General features: G+C 53.6%; 1 protein-coding gene across 1 annotated transcript in view; it reads right to left on the bottom strand.

Moving 5' to 3' along the window:
• Positions 1-21,909, bottom strand: part of TBC1D22A (TBC1 domain family member 22A) — a 216,143-nt gene that overhangs the window by 171,730 nt on the left and 22,504 nt on the right. Inside the window, exon 4 of the mRNA XM_066255142.1 lies at positions 20,371-20,547. Coding sequence (XP_066111239.1) covers positions 20,371-20,547 — 177 coding nt within the window. The remainder of the gene's footprint in view (positions 1-20,370; positions 20,548-21,909) is intronic.

Consider the following 21,909-nt stretch of genomic DNA (forward strand, 5'->3'; position numbering starts at 1 on the left):
AGAGATAGGGTGGAAGGCAAAGCCCCATGGCCCTTCTGCGCTGCCTTGGGGGGTGGGTGGAGGCGCTGCTCTGAGCCATTGACTGAGGGGGGCTGGGCTTCCCAGGAAGGGGGAGAGCAACGCATCACCACGAGTGGGACAGTACCAGAGGTCGGAACCCCCAGGAGAACCAGGTACCTGTAAGAAATTCCTGGTGGAAAGGGAAATTTTTTTTTTCTTTTTTGTAACATGGATGTTTAGCAGTTGATTTTAAATTATTTACACAGCTATTATGCTAACCCTATCTGAGACTTCAAATCTTCAGTGAGGCCTGCTATACACTCAAATGCCTTACTTTAAGGCACAATTGAAGCAAAAAAAGTCTGTTCCCAAAGGAAGTTAGCACAAGCAAAAAGGGCACTGGGCCAGCTGGGCAGGGTCCCTGAGACCTCCCCTCCCCACAGGCTCCCCAGTGCAACCCCACCGCACAGCCAGGGTCTCCTCTCACATCTCTCAAGTCCCACATGCCCCAGACCAACCCCATCTTTCTCCCACATCCGCCCATCACAGTAAACGGTCCCCACCCCAGATGCCTAGCCCCAACCTATAGGGCCCTTCCCGATGGCCCTTCCCCCACATCACCTCCAGTCATCAGTATATCCACCCCTGGAGGTTCAGAATGTGCCCCAAATGAGCCCCCACTCTCACCATCTTCTGTGTCACCCCCACTCCATGCCACCAAGCTTCTCTGGACCACAAAACCCCTCCAAGTCTTCCTGCCTTCCCAGAAAAGCCAGAGGGAGTTTGTGGAAAGCCAAACTCAGACAAGTCAGTGTCTTCGTGGAATGCCCAGTGGCTCCCTGCCCCACGCACAGGCAGGCTGCATACTCGGCTTTGAGCAGCTGTCCACGTCTCCCAGTCTCCCTCCCTGCTCCAGGGCAGCCAGGGCCACTGTGCATGGCCACCGCCCACAGAGCTCCTTCTCCCAGGACCCCAGTGGGCCGCGCTGAGTCCTCACCTTAAACGTCACCTCATCAGAGGGGCCACCCCCACCACCCTCGCAGGCAGCACCCCTTCTGCCACTCTACTCTGTCCCTGCACTGTCCACAGGAGAGCCAAGAGCCACAGGTGGCCACTGGGCACCTGAGATCTGGCCCAGATGAGACATGTTCTCAGTGTGACGTACACCAGATCTCAAAGACAGCCAAAGCATGAGGGTGTGTGGCCTTGTCTGCAGTTTTACATGGAGGGCATGCTGAGTTTATCACATGCTAAGGTAACACTGTGCATGTGCTGGACTAATGAACAAGATACATCAACAGAACGGCCCTCCCATCTCTGCACACTTCTCGGGGTGCCTACAAGGACAAAGGAATCCCATACGTGGTTCACAGCAACACCTCCCCTCCCCTCAGTGCTGCTGCTCAGGACCAGGACCCGTGTCCTCTGAGTCACAGCACCACTGTCCCACGGCACCCTGTGTGCTGGTGGGTTCTGGATGTGGTCCTGAGCACTGCTGCCGCCCAGCTCCCATAACGCACCGCACCCAGCAGTGCCTGAGAATGAGGGCAGGTGCCGCCACCACGTGCAGTGAGTGCCGTCTGAGCGCCATGCACCACGCTGAGAGCTTTCCTTCAGTGAATTCACTTATCCCTCACCACCAGCCTGTGTCACATGTGGGGCCAGGACAGAGGCCAAGCTGTCTGCTGCAGTCCTGAACCCAACCAGCATGGACACCACCCCGGATACCCACATGGGGCTGCCCACCTGCCCTGAGAATTCATTGCAGGCCCTGGACCTTCCAAGAAGGCCCACCATCGGCAGGTAACCTCAGGGGCTGGTAGGCTGCAGTGACACTGATCACAGGAAGAGCAGAGACACACTTCCGGAGCTCAGGGACATCCGGGCAAGGCTCGGAGACAGTTCTGAGTATTTCCAGATTTCTCTGACACACACATGCTATTATCAAAGTTTGCTATTCCGTATCCCACCTTTCACTAATTCTGTCTGGGGACACTGTGGGTCAGGGTGAACTACTAAGGTCTGGTGTGGCCCTGTCGGCTCCCAGAGCCTCATGCAGCCAATCCACACAGCCCTGGACACAGTCTGAACATCGGGCACTGATGATCAATCCCATGATTGATGATATCCCCCCAGAACGGCAGGGACACCACAGTTCTCAGGACGCTGAAGCAGAGAGAGGCCAGAGACCCGTTCTACCGTATTTTCTTTTCAGGTCCCCAGGAGATAGGTAAGAGGTACATATGCCCACAATGACACAGCTCTCAGCCCTAAAGGCCCTTCCAGGACCCCATATCCTCTGCCAGGCCACTGTGACCAGCTCATTTTCCGCTTCAGTTCATCTCAGGACACTGAGGAATCGTGACCCTGTCCCATCACCTACACACCGCTGACTCACCTGTCCGCCTCCTCACTGGGCTGCCTGCAGACAGAGCCCTGCACCCAGTGGGCCATAGAAATCTGACATGGCTGATGATGGTGAGACTCCTGCACTAGTTCCTAACACGATGACTCTCCTTCAAGTCCCCCACAGGTGTGGGGTGCCTTACTGGAAACAGCAACATGGCCCGTGCTCAGAGAGCAGAAGGGAAGTTCTTAAAAACAACAAGTTTGACTGAGACAAGGAATGAGGAGCAAACACCATGAGGCAAGGGAGAGATGACCCTTCAGTTCACTGAGAATGACAAGGTGAGGCCCTGCCCAGCCCTGAGCTCCCTCCCTCCTAAGACACCTCCCAACCAAAGTGTGGGGGAGCCAGGTGGAGGGCCAGACAGGGCTGGTCTGGAGGCCGGGAAGCAGCACATAAAGGGGTGGTGGCATGACCATGCACAGGGCAAGTGACAGGCACAGAGGCAGGGACGTGGTGCTCAGAGCAGGGAGTGCAGAGGCTGTAAGTGGGACAATGAAGAGCTGAGACTCTCCCCCAAAGCGGGGAGAAACTGTGAGAACTGTGAGCAGGGGAACGGCATGACCTTCAGAAAGTCCATGCCTCACTGTGCCAAGCCCTCCCTCCCAGCTCTGGCCAGGCCCACCAGCAAGCTCTGTCTCTCACAGGTGTGTGCGCACACACACACAGCACAGGCACGTACAGCACTGACTCAGGGAAACAGATCGTGAGAGTAACAAACGGCTGCGACCTTATGAGAAGGGCCCGCTGACCTGGACGGATCTAGACAGGCTGGAGCAGGAACCTGGGCAGAGCAAACAAGAGAAAAGTAGGGCTGCGCCAGGAGGATCCACTCAGAGCTGGGCCTGGGCCTCCCATCCAAACACGCACATGGGTGAGACCGAAGGGCAAAGGGTGGTCAGGTCAACTGCTGCGCTCACACTCACAGGACCATCAGGGACCGAGGACCACACAAGACACAGACCACGAGTGACCAACCACATTGCTCCATTAACATCAAGTCCAGGCAGCGGGCTTTGCGCAACCAACGGGGTCAAAGAGCAACGACGCAGGGATGCGCAGGTAGGGAAACACTTGCTCCCAGTCTATACAGAAGAAAAAGACACACGCACTAAAGGCCCCCAAGAGACACAAAGATAAGCTCTTTCTACACCCTGCAGCAACCAGAACGGCAGGCGGGGTTTCTTCTTCCTTCCTGACCCGGGTTTGGGACGCTGGACAGCCCAGCAGGTAAGGCTAAACCTGGAGGCCTCTGACACACCTTCACCTGAGCCCTGGCCTTGCGACTCCTCCTTGTAACACCCTGGACATGTTTGTCCACCCCTCCAAGACTCATTTTCCTCATCCACAGAGCCAGGGGCATCGTGAGAAGAGTCCAGAAAATGCACAGAAATCACTCGGCAGCACACCTGGCACATGGTGAGCACCGAAAGGTATGTGGTGCTGTTATTTTTCTCATAATTTGCAGTACGTGCTAAACTGTATACACTACACAATTGTCAGTTTTAATTATACCTAAAACTATCATAGATGAACAAACCTAACGTTCCACACGACTGTGCAGTGTTGAATATGCAGGTGCCCCAGAGAGTACAGGCTCGCTCCGGACTCCCCCCCTGGCTCCCCAGAGGCCCTGGTCCACCTCCAGACTACCACCTGCCCACACTGAAACTCAGAAGTCCACCCAGGCCACTGTCCCCAATGCTCCTTGAGTCATCAGATCTCAGTCCTTTCCCAGAAGGCACCCCTCCTCCCTGGGGCACCCCGCCCGTCCTGGGGCCGAGATGGTAGCCCAGAGAAAACATCTCCGCAGTGTCTCTGCCATAAGGGTCCGCTGCTCCCACCCCCGGGCGGGACTCACTGCTTGTTCCTCTACCTTCACATGAATGTCACCAGTTTATGTGGGAGCCCTAATCCTTCCCCTGCTCAACTATGAGTGTCTTCACCTGGACTGTCCCCCTGCTGAGGCAGAGCCTCTGTACCACTAGGGTTCCTGACGGATGGCAACTGAATGAAATCACCAGAAATAAAAGGAAAACAGAAGGGAAAATAAAACGTTAAAATGAAAATAAGATTTCTCTTTCCCTTAAGAACAAGCAGCCACAGTGGCCAAAGCAAATTTGAAGTCTCACTGAAAATAACTATGAATTAAGTGCTGAGTACTAAAGACCAGAAAGTGACTTTGCAAAATAAGATCATATACTTTAACATTTAATAATATTAATACTTTAACATTAATAAATGCAAACTGCTGAGAGCCAAGAACAGCAAAAACATCAATGCTAATCAAGAGTATGTGGATACAAGCAAATTCAAGTTCCTAGGGATGAGGAGAGATTCTCATGTAAATTTAGTTCTTAAATTTGATAACAGTACAATAATAAAAAGGACATCAGAGACTCATTTCAAAGTCCCAAGCTACCTGGCTGTGTGTCTTTAGAACTAAAACCCAGTGAGCCGTCTGCCTCATCCATAGCCCCTGAAAGCCCATTTCAGAATGGCTGCAGGAGCAGTAAGAGGCCAGGCAGAAGCATGGCCCCCAGCAGCGTGGCGGAGGAGAAGGCACGGCCAGGCACCCAGCAAAGACCACGTGAGCGTAGTGCCGGCAGGCGCCACGGCCAGCCACACAGGGAGCTACCTGTGATCCTCACAGCACACAAACACTCCTATGTCTATTCGCATCACCAGCGGCTCCGATGGCCTCATTAGACCTGAGCCCGCTGTGAGCGCAGCGTGTACAGAGAAGAAAGGCCTGGTGCGGCAGAGAGAAGGCAGGAGGAGGAGCACAGGCAGGGGGCCAGAGCTGCCATCCACCCCACAGACGGGCACAGGGAGCTCCAGACAACTCAGCTGCTGCTGAACTTCAGCGCTGCCCTCACTCTGTCGCCTGCAGCCCTGCGGCAGGATCATCATAGAGGGCAGAAGCCAGACCGGCCTCCCCAGGGCGCAGTTCTGATCTTTCCCGCTGCCGGCTACACGCAGGACAAAGATGGGGCGTCAAAGATGTCCAGACCTCTGCTGCGTCTGCACCTACCCCTTGACTGTACCGATGGGGAGACCAGGACCGAGAACAGATTCATCTCCATCACGAGTGTTTTTTCCCGACACCATGGCTACCTCAAAACCAAAGGCCTCAGGCTGGCACGCAGGCCTTCCCAATCTGCCCCTTGCCCTTCAGGCTTCTCTGACAACGCCCTCTTCAAAGAACTACACTCCTGCAGAGGGCAGAAGGAAGCCGCGAAGCCTCGGACACACCTGGCTTCAAGTGCAGGTTCTGTGGTCGGGTGGCCCTGAGAGGGTGCAGTCACCTGCACAGGGCTCTCAGAACAGCTGCAGGGTCGCTGTGTGCCGCTGCTGCTCACTGCCTGGTCCCACTCCTCAGGCCTCCTTCCTGCGCCAGCCCTCCAGGGCACAGCTGGACCCATCACCAGCTATAAAAATCACACCCATGGACAAGATCCCCACCCCAAACGCCAGCCATACATAGCATATGTCAAGTGCACGTCACCAGCCAGCATGGAGCCAGGTCCTCAGCAAGCACCTCTGATGGAGGAGTGGACGGATCGATGGACCCTGCTCTCTCCGGCAGTCCCCCTGCTGCCCGACCAGTAAGTCTGTGCCCCACATCGCCTCACCACTCCACCCAGCAGACCTTCCTGGCCAACCCAGCGCCAGGCACGAGGCCTTTCCACGGTGGCCTCACGTCTGCATTTGGCCAAAACAAGCTTGTCGAATATCAGGATGCCACTGTACACCACCCACAGGAACGTGAGGCCACCTTGGCAATAAGTCGTGTCTTGGATCACAGCCAAGAGACCAAACCCTGACATACAGTTTAGCATGGCCATACTCCCCCAAGGCTGAGTCACCCAGGCTGGTTTTAGGTGGCACCACCACCTGGGGATCCCAGCAGCCCAGCCCCAAACCCTTGGCAACAGATTGGGGATAAAGCCTCCCCTCCTTAAGAACCCTCCCCCCAACAGGACAACCAAGGAGCCCAAGGGGGGTCAGCTACAGCAGTGGACACACAGGGCTGTGAGCAGGAATGACTTGAGTGATCAGGTGTGCCCTGTCATTCAAGGCACACCACAGAGCAACACGCTTGCTGGCACAGTGACCTTCGTCCAGCAAACACTGAGCACACTTAACAAGCAGGTCTTATACAAATGCCACCAACCTGGCCAAATACAAGGTCAAAAGGTGTAAAACTCAGAGAAATGACAAACGGGCTAACGCTTGGAGTCACAGTGTCAGGAGGAGTGAGTGGGTGGCAGGTGCACCCCTCAGACATTGTCTGAAGACTGGTTCAAGGCTGCTCTCACTGCTTGTTAAATCCCTGAAGAGAGTGAGTTACTTGGTGGTGTCTCACATCCCTGAGAATGACCCTGGATCATGCAGAAACAAATGAATGCACTGTTTTGGGAACTCGCGTAGAACCCCAGCTCTACCACGCAAGTCCCGAGCCCCCGAGGCAGCTTGATGGGGCTGTGGGTGCACAGACATTGGAGTCGAGACAGGGTCAATTCCAGCTAGCCATTCCTACCTGGGAATCGTCAGTCAGATGGGAAGACCACCCGACCTGAGCCACTTCAAAGGGTTCAGCGTACTAGGTCTGGTTCCGGGAGCATACACCCTAGTCACCTGCTAACCAGGAAGGGAACAGCCCCACCAGCCAGACCATGCCACTTCCTTAGGGCATAACACCACACTGCAGCACATGAGTCCGAGCCTCCATTATGATCCTGACACCAGCAGTACAGAGTCTGAGTGCCTTAACTGTCCCACAGTACTCACACATGGACAAAAAGTCAGGTCTGATGCATCATACTGTCCAGGAGGTAATTTAATCCTTAACTGAAGAATGTCTAATCACAGGGCATGCCTGAAGACAGGCAACCCAAGGGGTCATGGGAAGACCTACCTACCTCTTCACTAATTACAGGAATAGAGAGTCTTCAATTACGTAACTGCTGTTATACAGAAAGTAACTGCTCCTAGTGACTTACTTTCTGACAACTCATTTGCATTAAGAACATTCTCATTGAGGTATAACTATGTAGTACATACCATTATATGTTTCGAGTGTACAACATCATGATTCAGTATGTCTATGTGTTGTGAAATGACCTTCACAATAACCCTGGTGAACATCCATCACCACATCTAATTACAAATTTCTTTTCCTTCTGATGAGGGCTTTTAACACTTCTCTTTCAGCAACTTTCAAATATGCAACAGTGTTATTAACTATGGCCACCATGCTGTACATCATACCCCCAGGACTAATTTATTTTACAACTAGAAGTTTGTACCTTTTGACCCCCTGCACCCACTTCTCTTTCCCCTCAGACCCCACTTCCGGCAACCACCACTCCCTCCACTGTGTCTATGAGATAGGTTGTTTTTCTTTGGTTTTGTTCTAGATTTCACACACAAGGTCCTATGGCGTGTCTTTCTCTGCCTGACTTATTTCACTTAGCACAATGCCCTCAAACTCCATCCATGTTGTCCCAAATGGCGAGATTTCCTTATTCTTTATGGCTGAGTAATGTTCGTGCGTGTGTGTGTGTGTGTGTGTGTGTGTTGCGTGTGCTCATGGGTACATTTCCTTTCTCCATTCACCCCGATGCACACTACCTTTTCAAGTTAGTGTTTTTGCTTTCTTTGTGTAAACACGCAGAGGTGGACCTGCTGGATTGCACCTCAGTCCTACTTGCACAGAGAATTGGTTTAGGCAGCTGCACAGACCCTGCTGGATTATACACTTTAAAATGCTTAATTTTATTGGCCCTGGCCAGTTGGCTCAGTGGTGGAGCGTCGGCCTGGCGTGCAGGAGTCCCGGGTTCGATTCCCGGCCGGGGCACACAGGAGAGGTGCCCATCTGCTTCTCCACCCCCTCCCCTTCTCTCTGTCTCTCTCTTCTCCTCCCGCAGCCGAGGCTCCATTGGAGCAAAAAGATGGCCCAGGCGCTAGGGATGGCTCCTTGGCCTCTGCCCCAGGTGCTAGAGTGGCTCTGGTCGCGACAGAGTGACGCCCCAGATGGGCAGAGCATCGCTCCCTGGTGGGTGTGCCGGGTGGATCCCGGTCGGGTGCATGTGGGAGTCTATCTGACTGCCTCCCCGTTTCCAGCTTCAGAAGAAAAAAAAATGCTTAATTTTATGTTATGTGAATTTTACCTCAACTTAAAACACATATTTTACTTGAAAATTTAGTAATTGTGATGCTGTTTAGACACTTGTGAATAAAATGCTTGTGCAAATGTACTACTGCATGTCCCCATTTTTCTATAGGTACACTGCAAAGTGAGAAAAAAGGGCACATACGACTCACAGGCCTCCACTGACACTGTCACAAGGGAGAATACACACACCTAGAGCCACCTAGATACACACAGACACTCTGAAAGGGGACGAAGTAGCGGGGGCCGGAGGGCTGTGTCACTATGTAAGCCCTCGGGGGCCACTTGAATTTTTCAACACTGAGTAATGTAGCTTTTTCAATTAAAGAGTCAGCACGACTATGGCCAGTTCCCAATCTCTCAGTGGCGAGACCTGTGTACTCCACCCCCCAGCCCCCAGAACAAAAAGGAACATTTCTCTTGGTGTAGATTATATTAGATTTTTTGAATACTATTAAATATGTCTGTATTTTGATTAAGTGGATGAATTAAATGTTGATTTAGACAGATATACAATTTTAATAAGGATTTTAAGTAAAGATCATTTTGAAAACATTATATAGCCATTAAAAGTGATGGTTATGAAGACTAGCAGCCTGGGAAAGGCTTACGACATAATATTAACTAGAAAAAAAAACACATAACAAATCACATCTACAGTCTCCCTGCCTCAGTGAGAATAATGTGTGTGTGGGTAGGGGAGGGCTACAGGGGAAGATGGTGACAACCTGCAGCACCCGCACAGGCCTGCCCCTGTGGACTGACTGCGATGCCCCCATTGTGCTGGGTGCAGCCCCCGTGTGCTGAGCACACTGCAAGGCCGCCTCATCATGTCTCCAACACAGGACGCAGGCAAGCTTCCTACGCCCATTTCACACATGAAAAAACAGAAGCTAAAAAAAGTTTTAAAAACTCAGTCACTCTGTTAGGAAACAGTAAAGAGTGGCTGTGACCTGGTGTGATCCAAAGCCCACACTCTTGTTCCCCACGCAGTCCCCCAAGGTTTTTTCTTTTTTTTTTAAATCCCATTTATGCCTCAATAAGTGACTTTGTATCGGAGACTTCCTTATTTGTATATTGGCTTAAAGGTCGTTGTTTTTTTTAATTTTTATTAATTCATTTTAGAGAGGAAAGAGAGTGAGAGTGAAAGAGAGAGAAAGGGGGAAGGAGCAGGAAGCATCAACTCCCATATGTGCCTTAACCAGGCAAGCCCAGGGTTTTGAACCGGTGACCTCAGCATTCCTGGTCAACGCTTTATCCACTGTGCCACCACAGGTCAGGCCAGTCCCCCAAGGTTTTAAGACGTACGGTGGCAGCCTTGGCCAGTTGGCTCAGTGGTAGAGCGTCAGCCCAGCATGTGGATGTTCTGGGTTTGATTCCCAGTCAGGACACACAGAAAAAGTGCCCATCTGCTTCTCCACCCCTCTCCCCTCACCTCTCTCTCTCTCTCTCTCTCTCTCTCTCTCTCTGTCTCTTCCTCTCCTGCAGCCAAGGCTCCAATGGAGCAAGTTGGCCTGGGTGCTGAGGATGGCTCCATGGCCTCCGCCTCAGGTGTTAGAGTGGCTACGGTTATAGCAGAGCAACGGCCCAGATGGGCAGAGCATCGCCCCCTGGTGGGCATGCCAGGTGGATCCCAGTCAGGCACATGTGGGAGTCTTGTCTCTGCCTCCCCACTTCTCACTTCAGAAAAATGCAAAAAAAAAAAATCTGCCCTGGCCGGTTGGCTCAGCGGTAGAGCGTCGGCCTGGCGTGCGGGGGACCCGGGTTCGATTCCCAGCCAGGGCACACAGGAGAAGCGCCCATTTGCTTCTCCACCCCCCACCCCTCCTTCCTCTCTGTCTCTCTCTTCCCCTCCCGCAGCCAAGGCTCCATTGGAGCAAAGATGGCCCGGGCGCTGGGGATGGCTCCTTGGCCTCTGCCCCAGGCGCTAGAGTGGCTCTGGTCACAGCATAGTGACGCCCCGGAGGGGCAGAGCATCGCCCCCGGGTGGGCAGAGCGTCGCCCCTGGTGGGCGTGACGGGTGGATCCCGGTAGGGCGCATGCGGGAGTCTGTCTGACTGTCTCTCCCCATTTCCAGCTTCAGAAAAATACAAAAAAAAAAAAAAAAATCACATTCATTTTTTTAAGCATTTGAAACAAACTTGAATTTTTTCCCTTTAGGAACAATTTAAACAGTCTAATATTTCTCTATAAAACTTTCACTTGATATTAATATCTCAGGAGCTGGATCAAAAACAAAGCCAAAGCCTAACCTGGCAAATTTCACTCCCTCCAGTAAACTCAGGATAGAGGAGCTCCTCGTCCCTCCTGACGAAGCCCAGCGCTGCTTCCAGCAGTGACTCTGAGCCCTCCCCAAAGCTCTCCATGCCCACATTACAAGCAGCTGTGACGCCAGGAAGAGTTCCTGGTCACCTCCCAGGCTTGGCGTTTCCACTCCTGAGGAACGTCTTCCTGCTCCCTCACTCTAAGTATGACTCAGCCCTGTACCAACCTGCTACCGTGACAGTTCTGTGTCCATGAAGTGAGCAGAACTTGTGCCGGAGCCACATGGGGACAGCTGTGACGCACTGCCTCCCACCCGGGCAGGGCCCCCTCTGGGGTCTGGTCCCTTGTATAAGAGGCCCAGGGAGCTCCCTCACCCCTCCTGCATGTGTGGACACAGAAGCACCACTTGTGAACCAGGCCATGCGCCCTCCCCAAATGCCAATCCTGCAGAGCATGGTCTTAGACTCCCAGCTCCCAGGACTGTGAGAACACGTCTGTGCTCATAAGCCACCCTGTCTGGGTATTCTGTTCTGGCAACCAGAAGTGACAAAGAAACAGTCATCACACCAAGGGACAAGCTGTGCTCTCTCCCCACAGCAAACCAGAATGTAGAGACCTGGCACGGGAAGAGCTGAGTAAAGCAGCACTGAGCCTCCCAGCTGCGTGCACACAGGCCTTCAGCAAGAGCTCAGGGACCACAGTCACAACCAGCCCTGTGTGGCAGCGAGGGCCGCACCAACCCTGCACCCATGGCATGGACCTAGACAGTGAATTTTCAACAGAATGCAATGTTCAAGTGATCACAGCCCACTGGACCCCGTTAAGTGACAAAGCAAACCAACAACTCATTTCCGGGCACAGCACAGATGGCGACACATGCACTGTCCCTAGCAGTTCTCTTTCCACCCGTAAAGAGTGCCACTCAGACGTCCAGCACTGCCGCCTACATCAGGCTGCAGTGCACAACCCCTCCATCACCAGAGCCCCCGGGGCTCGCCAGCCTTCATCTGCTTTTCCGCCATGCCCCCCATCATCTGGGCAGTTCAAGAGGGCAACCCACCACACCGGGCCCTCCTGCCCCCCAGTCCCCAGGGGGCTGTACACATGACCTCCAGGAAAGGAGGACAACTTGGCCCTTCTGATCACACAGGGCCTGAGAGTGACAAAGCCCACGTGGCACCCTGACCCCTTTTCATCTCCACTTTCTTGCTCTCATCTTTAACATACTCAACTTCCCCTTCTACTCACAAGTGCTCTGGGCCCCCTGGGCTGAGCAGACCACGGACGACAACAGAAGGTCCCTGCAGCAAGGGGGCCTGGCCGGCTCTGGCTTCTGTGCATATTTCTAGGACAGGTGAACAACCAAACAGAGACAGCAGGGACAAGTGGCACTGAGAGTGGAGCCTGTGCCCTGGAGAGCACAGGACGCCATGAGGGGGTGACCGTGATACAGACAGCCCATGCTCGCACCCTCTCTGAGCTCCTTCTCAAGTACCTGACACAGAGCAACACTGAATTATATGTACACCACCATGGCTGTCACCACCGCCACCAACTCGACCACAGATATTAAGTGAAATACAGTATGTCCATAAAGTCATGGTGCACTTTTGACCGGTCACAGGAAAGCAACAAAAGACGATAGAAATGTGAAATCTGCACCAAATAAAAGAAAAACCCTCCCAGTTTCTGTAGGTTGATGTGGCAGCATGTGCACATGCGCAGATGATGACGTAACACCGTGTATACAGCGGAACTGCCCACGGCCATGCCAGTCGAGATGTGGACAGTACAGAGGAAAGTTCAGTGTGTTCTGTGGCTCGCTAAATTTGAATCTGTGACCAAAGTGCAACGTGAATATCGGCATGTTTAAAACAAAGCGCCGCCTGACCTGTGGTGGCGCAGTGAATAAAGCGTCGACCTGGAATGCTGAGGTCACCGGTTCAAAACCCTGGGATTACCTGGTCAAGGCACATATGGGAGTTGATGCTTCCTGCTCTTCCCCTCCTCTCTCTCTCTCTCTCTCTCTCTCTCTTCCTTCTCTCCTCTCTAAAATGAATAAAGTCTTTAAAAAAATTTAAAAATAAATAAATAAATAAAAATATAACGAAGCACCACCACATAGGAATAACATTACTCGGTGGGATAAGCAGTTGAAGGGAACCAGCAGTTTGGTGGAGAAACCCCGTTCTGGTAGGCCATCAGTCAGTGACGAGCTGTAGAGGCTATACAGGAAAGCTACCTAAGGAGCCCTAAAAATTGTGCGTGCATGTGCTCGAAAATTACACCTAAGCAAGACTACAGTTCATAAGGTGTTAAAGAAACGTCTCTGTTTTACGGGGTACAAATTGCGGCTGTTGCACACTATTAAACCGGCGGACAGACCCACATGGTGCGCGTTTGCTACAGATATGCTTCATGAGATTGACAATGATGCAAGATTTTTGCAGAAGATTGTGTTTAGCCATGAGGCGACCTTCCATATCTGTGGACATGTTCATCACCATAATGTCCGAATATGGGCTGCTGAACATCCTCATGCCTATGCTGAGTACGAACGTAACACCCCTAGAGTGAACGTGCGGTGTGGCCTGATGCATGACAAGGCGATAGGCCCGTTTTTTTTCGCGGCGCAGTCTGTGACAGCAAGTCCTATCTTGACATGTTGGAACTGTATGCAGTGCCACAATTCTCAGAAGGTGTCAACTTTCAACAGGACGGCGCTCCTCCACACTACGCCACCATTGTTTGTGAGTTTCTGGATAGAACATTCCCCCGGCGGTGGATAGGCGGGGGTTCTGTCAAGCCATGGCCACCACGATCCCCGGATCTGACGCCCTTAGACTTTTACTTTTGGGGTATGTGAAGCAACATGTGTACATTGAACATATCAGCGATATTAATCACTTAAAACAGAGAATCACAGACATTATTCACTCTGTTACACCAGACGTCCTTACCCGTGTGTGGCAAGAACCTCACTATCGTTTGGATGTGTGTAGGGCAACAAATGGAGCCCACATCGAACTGCACTGAATAGGTATGAAACTGGGACACTTTTCCTTTTATTTGGTGCAGATTTCACATTTCTATCGTCTTTTGTTGCTTTCCTGTGACCGGTCAAAAGTGCACCATGACTTTACAGACACACGGTACTTAACTCCTACCAAATCATACGGGGTTTTTTTCTTAAGCTGCATGACACTACATGTAGCTCACATACCTAGTAGTGAAAGTGTCACCCAACGAAAGGATGCTGGCGGCGGCAAGGCAGTGCTGGCGGGAGTGGAGGAGTGGACGTGTCCACAGCCCCACAGACGGTGCTGCAAGGGAATGGCGGGGAGGGGGCGAGGAAACCGACTGTGGTCAGCGCAGCATGGGGACACAGTGCAGCTGCCACGTGTGCTTTCTTACTGCCTTTTCCATCCTCTAAATCCCAATGACACTCCAACATCCACGTCACTGAAACCACCGTGAGAAAAGAAAGCAGAAAGAAGAAACGACAGAGCGCCCTCCTCAGTGGGAGGACGCGCGGAGCCATGGCCCTGGGGGAGGGCAGAGTGGCAGTGACACTGGGGCCACACACAGTGGACAGTGCAAACTCGGAGCCACAGTGTGAAACGCTATCCTGCTAACAGGGGTGTCACTGCAGCGGGGCTGCCGTCTGGGTGTCAGCCGTTACTATTTACACCGAATAATGGTCTTCAAGGAAACAAAATAAAACCAAGAGGAGGGATATGTGTACCCTCAAGGAAGGGGAGAAACACCTGAAGAGTTTCCGCTCACTGCACAGGCACTGAGGACTCAGCAGTGCCGGAGGAAGAGGCCCTGCCGCCCGCAGAACGGGGCAGAGCGAACCTTTCCCTGCACAAGCAGGCAGGCGGAGCAGATGCTCAGGTGGAAGTACGGTGAAGCAGGCTGCGCAGGGAGTAAGGATGGAGGAAGGGCGGGCAGGAGACCCTGACAACGAGGTGACATTAGAGCAGGGAGCTGTGGGGAGTGAGTCATACAGAAATCCAGGGCAGAGGGACAGCAGGGCAGAGGCCCCAGGCACAGGCAGGCCGCTGTGTTCTAGAAACTACAGCATACAGCGAGGGAGGAGGGAGGAGGGAGGAGATGGGACGCAAGAGGAACCAGGGCTGAGCCTGCCAGCCTGGCAGGCCACCGCCAGCAGGTCTATGACGGCGCCATGAGCACAGCAGGAGCCACTGCCAGCTCTGCGCCAATTCACACCAGGAAAATGAGAGGCAGAGGCCATGAATAAGGTGCCATCCAAGCACTGCCTGCCCCAGCACCTCCACACGGGATGTACGTACTGGCCCACTCCACAGAGCATGCCCCACTCGACGTGCCGAGCCCCGCTCAGCACCGGAGGGCAGCAGCCACCCGGCCACGCGCACGGCGCTGGCTCTGGCTGAGCTGCTGGCAGGACCACAGAACTCAGGCTGTCTCACACATTCGTTAGCCCTCTTTGCTTCACTAAAAGGACTTTTCCTCACACCACAGAGCTGAGATAAAAGCAGGCCCCGGCCTGACCTGTGGTGGTGCAGTGGATAAAGCGTCAACCTCGAACGCTGAGGTCGCCAGTTTGAAACCCTGCACTTGACTGGTCAAGGCACATATGGGAGTTGATGCTTCCTGTTCCTCCCCCCTTCACTCTTTCTCTCTCTCTCATTCTCTCTCCTCTCTAAAATGAATTTTAAAAATTTATAAATAAATAAATAAATAAAAAGCAGGCCCAGAGGCGCCCTGCCCAGCCTCCCGACAGACCCAGTGGGCCTCCACTCCTGCCCTTCTCCTCCACTCTGACAGCTTTCCAGAGGCGCGGCTGGCATTAGCACAGTCCTCAGAGCCAATAATCTAAGGAAGCTCATCTGCAGCTGAACTGGCACCAGTGACTAAAGAACCAAAACTGTCCACACCTCTGATTAGAAACTGGATACAAACAGCCAACTAAGCCAGTGGGTCAAAACACAGCAACTGGGGAGGCGGGAAGTACTGACCCAAGAGGAGGAGGTGGGTGGAGAAAAGGGGGGAGCAGGGGAAGGAAGAGCAGAGCGGGGAGAGAAAAGGAGGGAAGGAGGAAAGGGGAGGCGCAGGAGGGGCAGGAGAGGGAAGAGGCGTGCAGAGCGGCAAGGTGGGGGGCTGGGAAAAAGCACTGCCTCCCCAGGGCCAGCACCACTCCCTCAGCACGGTGGGGCACTGACACAGAGGGTTGGACGAGGAACTGTGTAAGCCACTGAGACTAAGTGACCTTGTGTTTCCTCTCCCTGGGGTCTCTGCACTCGGGGTGTACTGTCCTCTGAAATCCTTCCCCAATGAGAATCGAGGGAAAGACCGAGTTGTCTGGCCCCTCAAGTGTTACTCCCTCCTGAGACCCCCTTAGTCCTGCTACACTGCAACTATGGCTGTAGGCTGGTTCCTGGCCACCAGAGGGTAACGCTGGGCGCTGCTGGCCAGGGCCCTGGATATGTGAGAGCAAAGGGCCCCAGGCAAGCCCTCTCCTCCAGGTTTTCCCACAACGCCCCAAGGGGAGAAAACGTCCCTGTTTCGTCAAGTCCTCTGAAGAATGCGGAGAATGCCTGCTATCTATCCAGGAATGAGTGTGATGGGGTGGGGGGGTGGGGGGCCTGTGAGCAAAGCCCAAGGGCGAGTGACCAGCTCACAACCCGCTCCGCCCTCACTGCAAGGCTGGAGGGCGCACCACCACTGGACTGAGGCTCATCCCCTCCGCGGTCCACAGGCTCAGGCTGCTGCCTGGAGCAAGCAGCTGGCAGGCTGGATTTGGGGGCTGTGTGAGAGTGTGCGTGTATATATATACAAATATATGTGTACATGGCACTACCCAGCACAGAGTAAGAACCCAAAATAGTAGCAGCTGTGCAATAATTGTGACATACAGTAACTCCCCTTTATCCACAAGGCCCACATGTTCCAAGACCCCAGTGCATGTCTGAAACCACAGGTAGTACCGACCCCCGTGTACACTGTTTTGTACACATCTGAACGCCAATGTCACTGCTCTTGCACTGTGGGGCCACTGTTTAGTAAAATCGGGTGTCCTGAACACAAACCCTGCGATCCCAGGACAGCTGACCCAATGACCGAGACAGCACTGAGTCACCAGGGCAGGGCCAACATGAAGGGGCGGCTCACATCTGCCCAGGGACAGAGCAGGACAGGGACAGACTTCCTCACACTACTCAGAGCAGCATGCAATTTAAAACTTACGAATTATTTCTGGCATTTTCCACATATTTTTGAACTACAACTGACTGCAGGTGACTCAAACCATGGGAAGTGACACCACAGATAAGGGGACACTGTACCACTTCTTGATTGGAGTCCTCACTTGCAGTTTTTTTTACCTATGGGCAGAGTGAACATTACTATGGGAGCTTAGAATACGCTGTTGAACAAATGAAGATTAAAAAAGAGTAAAGAATGTAAATTTGTGATTTCCACATTGGGTGGCTGCCCAGGCACCCACCTTAGAGAGAACACTGATTACAAGTGCCATTTTAACAACCGGTTCACCAAACTCAACAAAAATTAGGTATTGGTTCTACTGAACTGGTATGAACCAGCTGAATCCCACCACTGTGTACATCCACATTCTGAAATCAAGTTGGGGATAAAAAGGCCAATTGAAATGACATAAAACAATGAGTCACTTTCCAGAGCGTTTCCTGTGAGTTGGGCGCCCTCTGAGCACCCAGTGTGTGTTACCTGTGCACCTGGTACTTTTTATCATTTTGCCTGTTATGCCTACAGATAAACAAGGGAACTGGGCCTGGATGTCACCAGACCAGCTCAAGGTCAAGGTCATGGTGAGCAAGCAGCCCGTCCCCAGAACTTCCTCTCCCGCTGCCACCTGCAACTCGCCGCCACCCTCCACCCACCCCACCTCCCCACCCCCAAGGCAGAGGTGTGCCAGCGGGCTGGGAAAGCGAGGGGCTGCCACACAGCTCAAACCACAGCACTGCGTCTCTAGCGCAAGGGCCACCCTTCCTTCCTAGCTGTGGTGACATGTCCACCCAGTTCCCCGTGCTGTCCCTCTCCTCTACCACACTAGGGATGCTGAGGACGTCGCCAGCACAGGGTGATGACCACACATGTGAAGAACAGTTACCAGTCGTCTGTAACAAGAGGTAGTCCGAGCACCCCGCTTGCGCAGCCGGAGGAGCGGTAAGGACGGGGCCGCGAACTGGCCCGCGCAGAGCACGGCAGGCCGCCACAACCTCCAGGACATTGCGGGAAACACACTATAAAACGTGAGGCGTGAAACAGCGCTACCATTCCTGTGCAAAAAAGAAAAAGTATTGTGGAAAGGCGCCGACCCCAAAGTGTCTCTACAATTACTTCTGAGTCACAAAGGAGAAAGAGGAGCCTGTCCCTGGAAGAACGGGCAGACAGCACCTCAACCAAGTGATCGGAGTGGGCAGACCAGCACCAGCGCCTCCTGCTACGAAGACCCGGAACACAAGTGACCACCACACCGTCCCACGAGAAACACAAGACAGACCACCCTGAGGCACTGTGCACTTCAAAGTGTCAGAGGAAGAACACAACACAGGCTGAGGCACCATTCCAGGTTCACAGAGAGACCTGCCGACACGTCACGTGACCACCAGGATTCTGGACTAGGAAAAGGAAGTCAAAGTCACGATGGGGAAGATAGACTGGAGGGTCAGAGAACAGCCGCATCAGCGCTGCGCGTCCTGGCTCTGACATCACTGGGACTATTCTGAGGGAACGTCCTTGTTCTGAGGAAACACGGTGAGGCTCTCAGGAGTGAGGGGCAAGCTCTGACTCCAATCGTTCAGGGGACACATGCACACACAGCACAAGGAGCAAGCATGTGATGTTGGGTAAAGAGCACTACCCGTGCAATTTTCTTAAGTGTGAAATTACGTCAACATTCAAGTTGACTGCAGCACATGTGTGGCCACCTTCGGACAATGACGCCTGGGACTGAGCTTGGGGTGGGGGGGTGGAGAAGGACGAGGGACTGGTCTCACCATACCCCTCAGTGGAAAGTAATTGTCAACATGCACATATGCAAAAACAAGTAAGACTAAAAGGGAAGCCCACATGAGAAGGGTAGAGGGATCTCACAAGCCATGAGACCTCATGGGCCCAGGTGCTGCGTTGGCCTCCACCTCAGCCCTGGAGCTGAGCCACTGGGAGCAGCTCTGTGCCCTGTCCACGGGCCTCCCACGCCACCTGCTGGCTGAGCAGGGCACTGTCAGCCTCAGGGCAACCAGCCCTCAGAGCTCTACTCTGGCACCTGCCCCCCCAACAAGGTGGGATCTGGTGACCATCCTGAGAGCTCCAGCATCAGCAAAGTGCCCGACACAGAGAGGCACTCTGCAAAGGGGAGATGCACAGTGTAAGAATGAACATTCAAGGGGCATTCCAGCAGAGGACAGCGAGTGTGCACCTCAGAGCATCCACTGGGTAGCATGATCCACAAGAATCACCCCGTGACCATGCTGCCCCTGCCGGCCCTGGCTCCCTGCAGTGCACACAGCCTGTCACGCTCTACCCTGACTGGCAGACCCAGCAGCAAGGTGACATCAGTCACTAGTGCTGTACTCCAGAACACTATGAACAGCAAGACGTCCATGTGCCCAGCCTCGCAGAGTTAACCAGGGGCAGCTCCAAAACACCAAGAGGGCAACTGGGGCTTTAAAAAAAAAAAAAAAAAAGGAGGCCCTGGCCGGTTAGCTCAGTGGTAGAGCATGAGCTCTGCATGTAGAAGTCCCGGGTTCAATTCCCAGCCAGGGCACACAGGAGAAGCGCCCATCTGCTTCTCCACCCTTCCTTATCTCCTTTCTATCTCTCTCTTCCCCTCCCACAGCCAAGGCTCCATTGGAGCAAAGTTGGCCCGGACGCTGAGGATGGCTCCATAGCCTCTACCTCAGGTGCTAAAATGGCTCTGGTTACAGCAGAGCAACAGAGCATCATCCCAGATGGGCAGAGCATTGCCCCCTAATGGGCATGCTGGGTGGATTCCGGTCAGGCGCATGCAGGAGTCTGTCTGACTGCCTCCCCTCTTCTCACTACAGGAAAAAAAAAAGGAAAGAAAGCCCTAGCCAGTGGCTCAGTGGACAGAGCATCGGCCCAATGTGCAGACGTCCTGGATTCAATCCCTGGTCAGGGCACACACAAGAAGTGACCATATGCTTCTCTCTTCTTCCCTCTTCCCCTTCTCTCCTTCTTCTCTGCCCACAGCCAGTGGCTTGATTGGTTCTAGCGTTGGCCCCAGCACTGAGGATAGCTCGGCACGTTGGAGCATCAGCCCCAGATGGGGGTTGCCGGGAAGACCCTGGTCGAGGTGCATGCGGGAGTGAAGTACCCAACCAAACTGCACTGGAAGCAGATTAACAAAGTGCGTCTTAACGGGTAAACTACACAGAGGAGAAAGTATATCACATGGCAACAAACCAGGTCCTCCGAGAGCTGGACCTCCTTTGGAAAAAATACAACAGCTCAGCCCTCCACTCCGTGCACTTACCCAGGTCTGTGTTGGGGCCAGCAAGGAGCTGCTTGAACTTGTCAAGCCGGGAGGCCTCTCTTTCACTTAACGCTGAGCTGCTGAGGGTACTGGGGTCAGACGTCCCACCCAGCACGATGGTTGCCGAGTGTGGAAGGGACTGGGACCTCTGCAGAGGGACAGCGCTGTCGGCACTTTCTGTGGAGGGAGAGAGAACAGAGGTGAGGGCGGCCTCCTTGCCGACAGCCATGCCCTGCACTAAGAAGGCCACGCCCCTCCCCCCAGCCCTGGACAGTGGGGCCCTGGTTGCTAGAGCGCTAACGCCTATGGAGTCCACCCCTTCAGTCCCCTGGTGTAGAGTTCATCAGTAAAATAGATGTACTCATGTAAAAGACAGACAGTGACAACCAGAAAACTCCCATCCACCCGAAGGCTCAACAGCACCCAGTTTGCTCCCCATCAGGCCTACCCAGGTGACACGACCTGAGGATCTGGTAGTGTAGGGCTGGAAAAAGGGTGCCTGCAGGAGCGGCCCAGCCTGAGCATGGAGGAAAGCCCCCAGTCACCAGAGATCAGGATAGGGCATACGAAGGCACAGAGGACAGCAGGCAAAGGCTAGGGTGCACCAGTAACCAAGATGCTGTGAGCGCATAGGACCCCACCATCTGACTGAACCTCCCAGACTATCCTGAGCCCCATTAGGAAACAAGAAGAGCCAAAGGCACTATAGGTGAAGAGGGAGACGCCAAGTGCAAGCTAGCCCAGCCCTCATCTAGAGCTCCCCAAGACAGGTCGAAGGGCTGTGCCCATGAGGGTTCACAAGGACTCAGAGGGGTGACATAAGGCAGCGTGTTACATCAGTAGCCCAGGACCATGGACAGCCAAAGGGAAGAGCCAAAGACCCACTGGTCACTCAGCAAAGAGCCAGCAGGACCAACAGGGACCCACAGCACAAGACACTGAGGCTCTAAACCCCCAGGGCTGACCCCCACTGAGTTATCTCATCAACTTGAGGTTTAAAGGGGAATGAAAAGAAACTTCTAGAAACAGGATGAGGAACAAACCCCACAGAGAAAACGTGCCGCCGTTGGAAAGGGGGAGCTGCTGCCAGGCCAGGAAGGAGACCACTCCTACCAGCTCCTGCGTCCCAGAGCGAGCTAATTACACCAGAACACAGGAACCCTCTGGCACCAGGAGCGGGCATCCACGCCTCTGGGCAGAGTCTGGCCCAGATATGCTTCCAGAAAAACCTGCATACAGGAGAAAGCACCTCGGGCTCCCTTCCCATTCGCCCTGGCTCCCCCACCAAGGGGAGAGGGCAAGCCCAGCTGTGGTCCTCAGGGCTCTTGTCCCTCCTTAGAGTCCACTATTCAACCACAGGTCAGGTTCCACGGCAGGTGTCCAGCAGGAAGCACAGGCCACACTGTGTGGCAGGACCGAGTGTGTTGGGTTTCACTGATTTGCGATCACAGAGACTACCCAGGTAATCCTGCTAAGGTACACAAGGACCCAGTCGCTCCTGAGCAGGGCACACTCTGGCCCCACCTAAGATGGAGCAGG

Source organism: Saccopteryx bilineata, chromosome 1 (genome assembly GCF_036850765.1).
Source record: "Saccopteryx bilineata isolate mSacBil1 chromosome 1, mSacBil1_pri_phased_curated, whole genome shotgun sequence".
Classification (NCBI taxonomy): Eukaryota; Metazoa; Chordata; class Mammalia; order Chiroptera; family Emballonuridae; genus Saccopteryx; species Saccopteryx bilineata.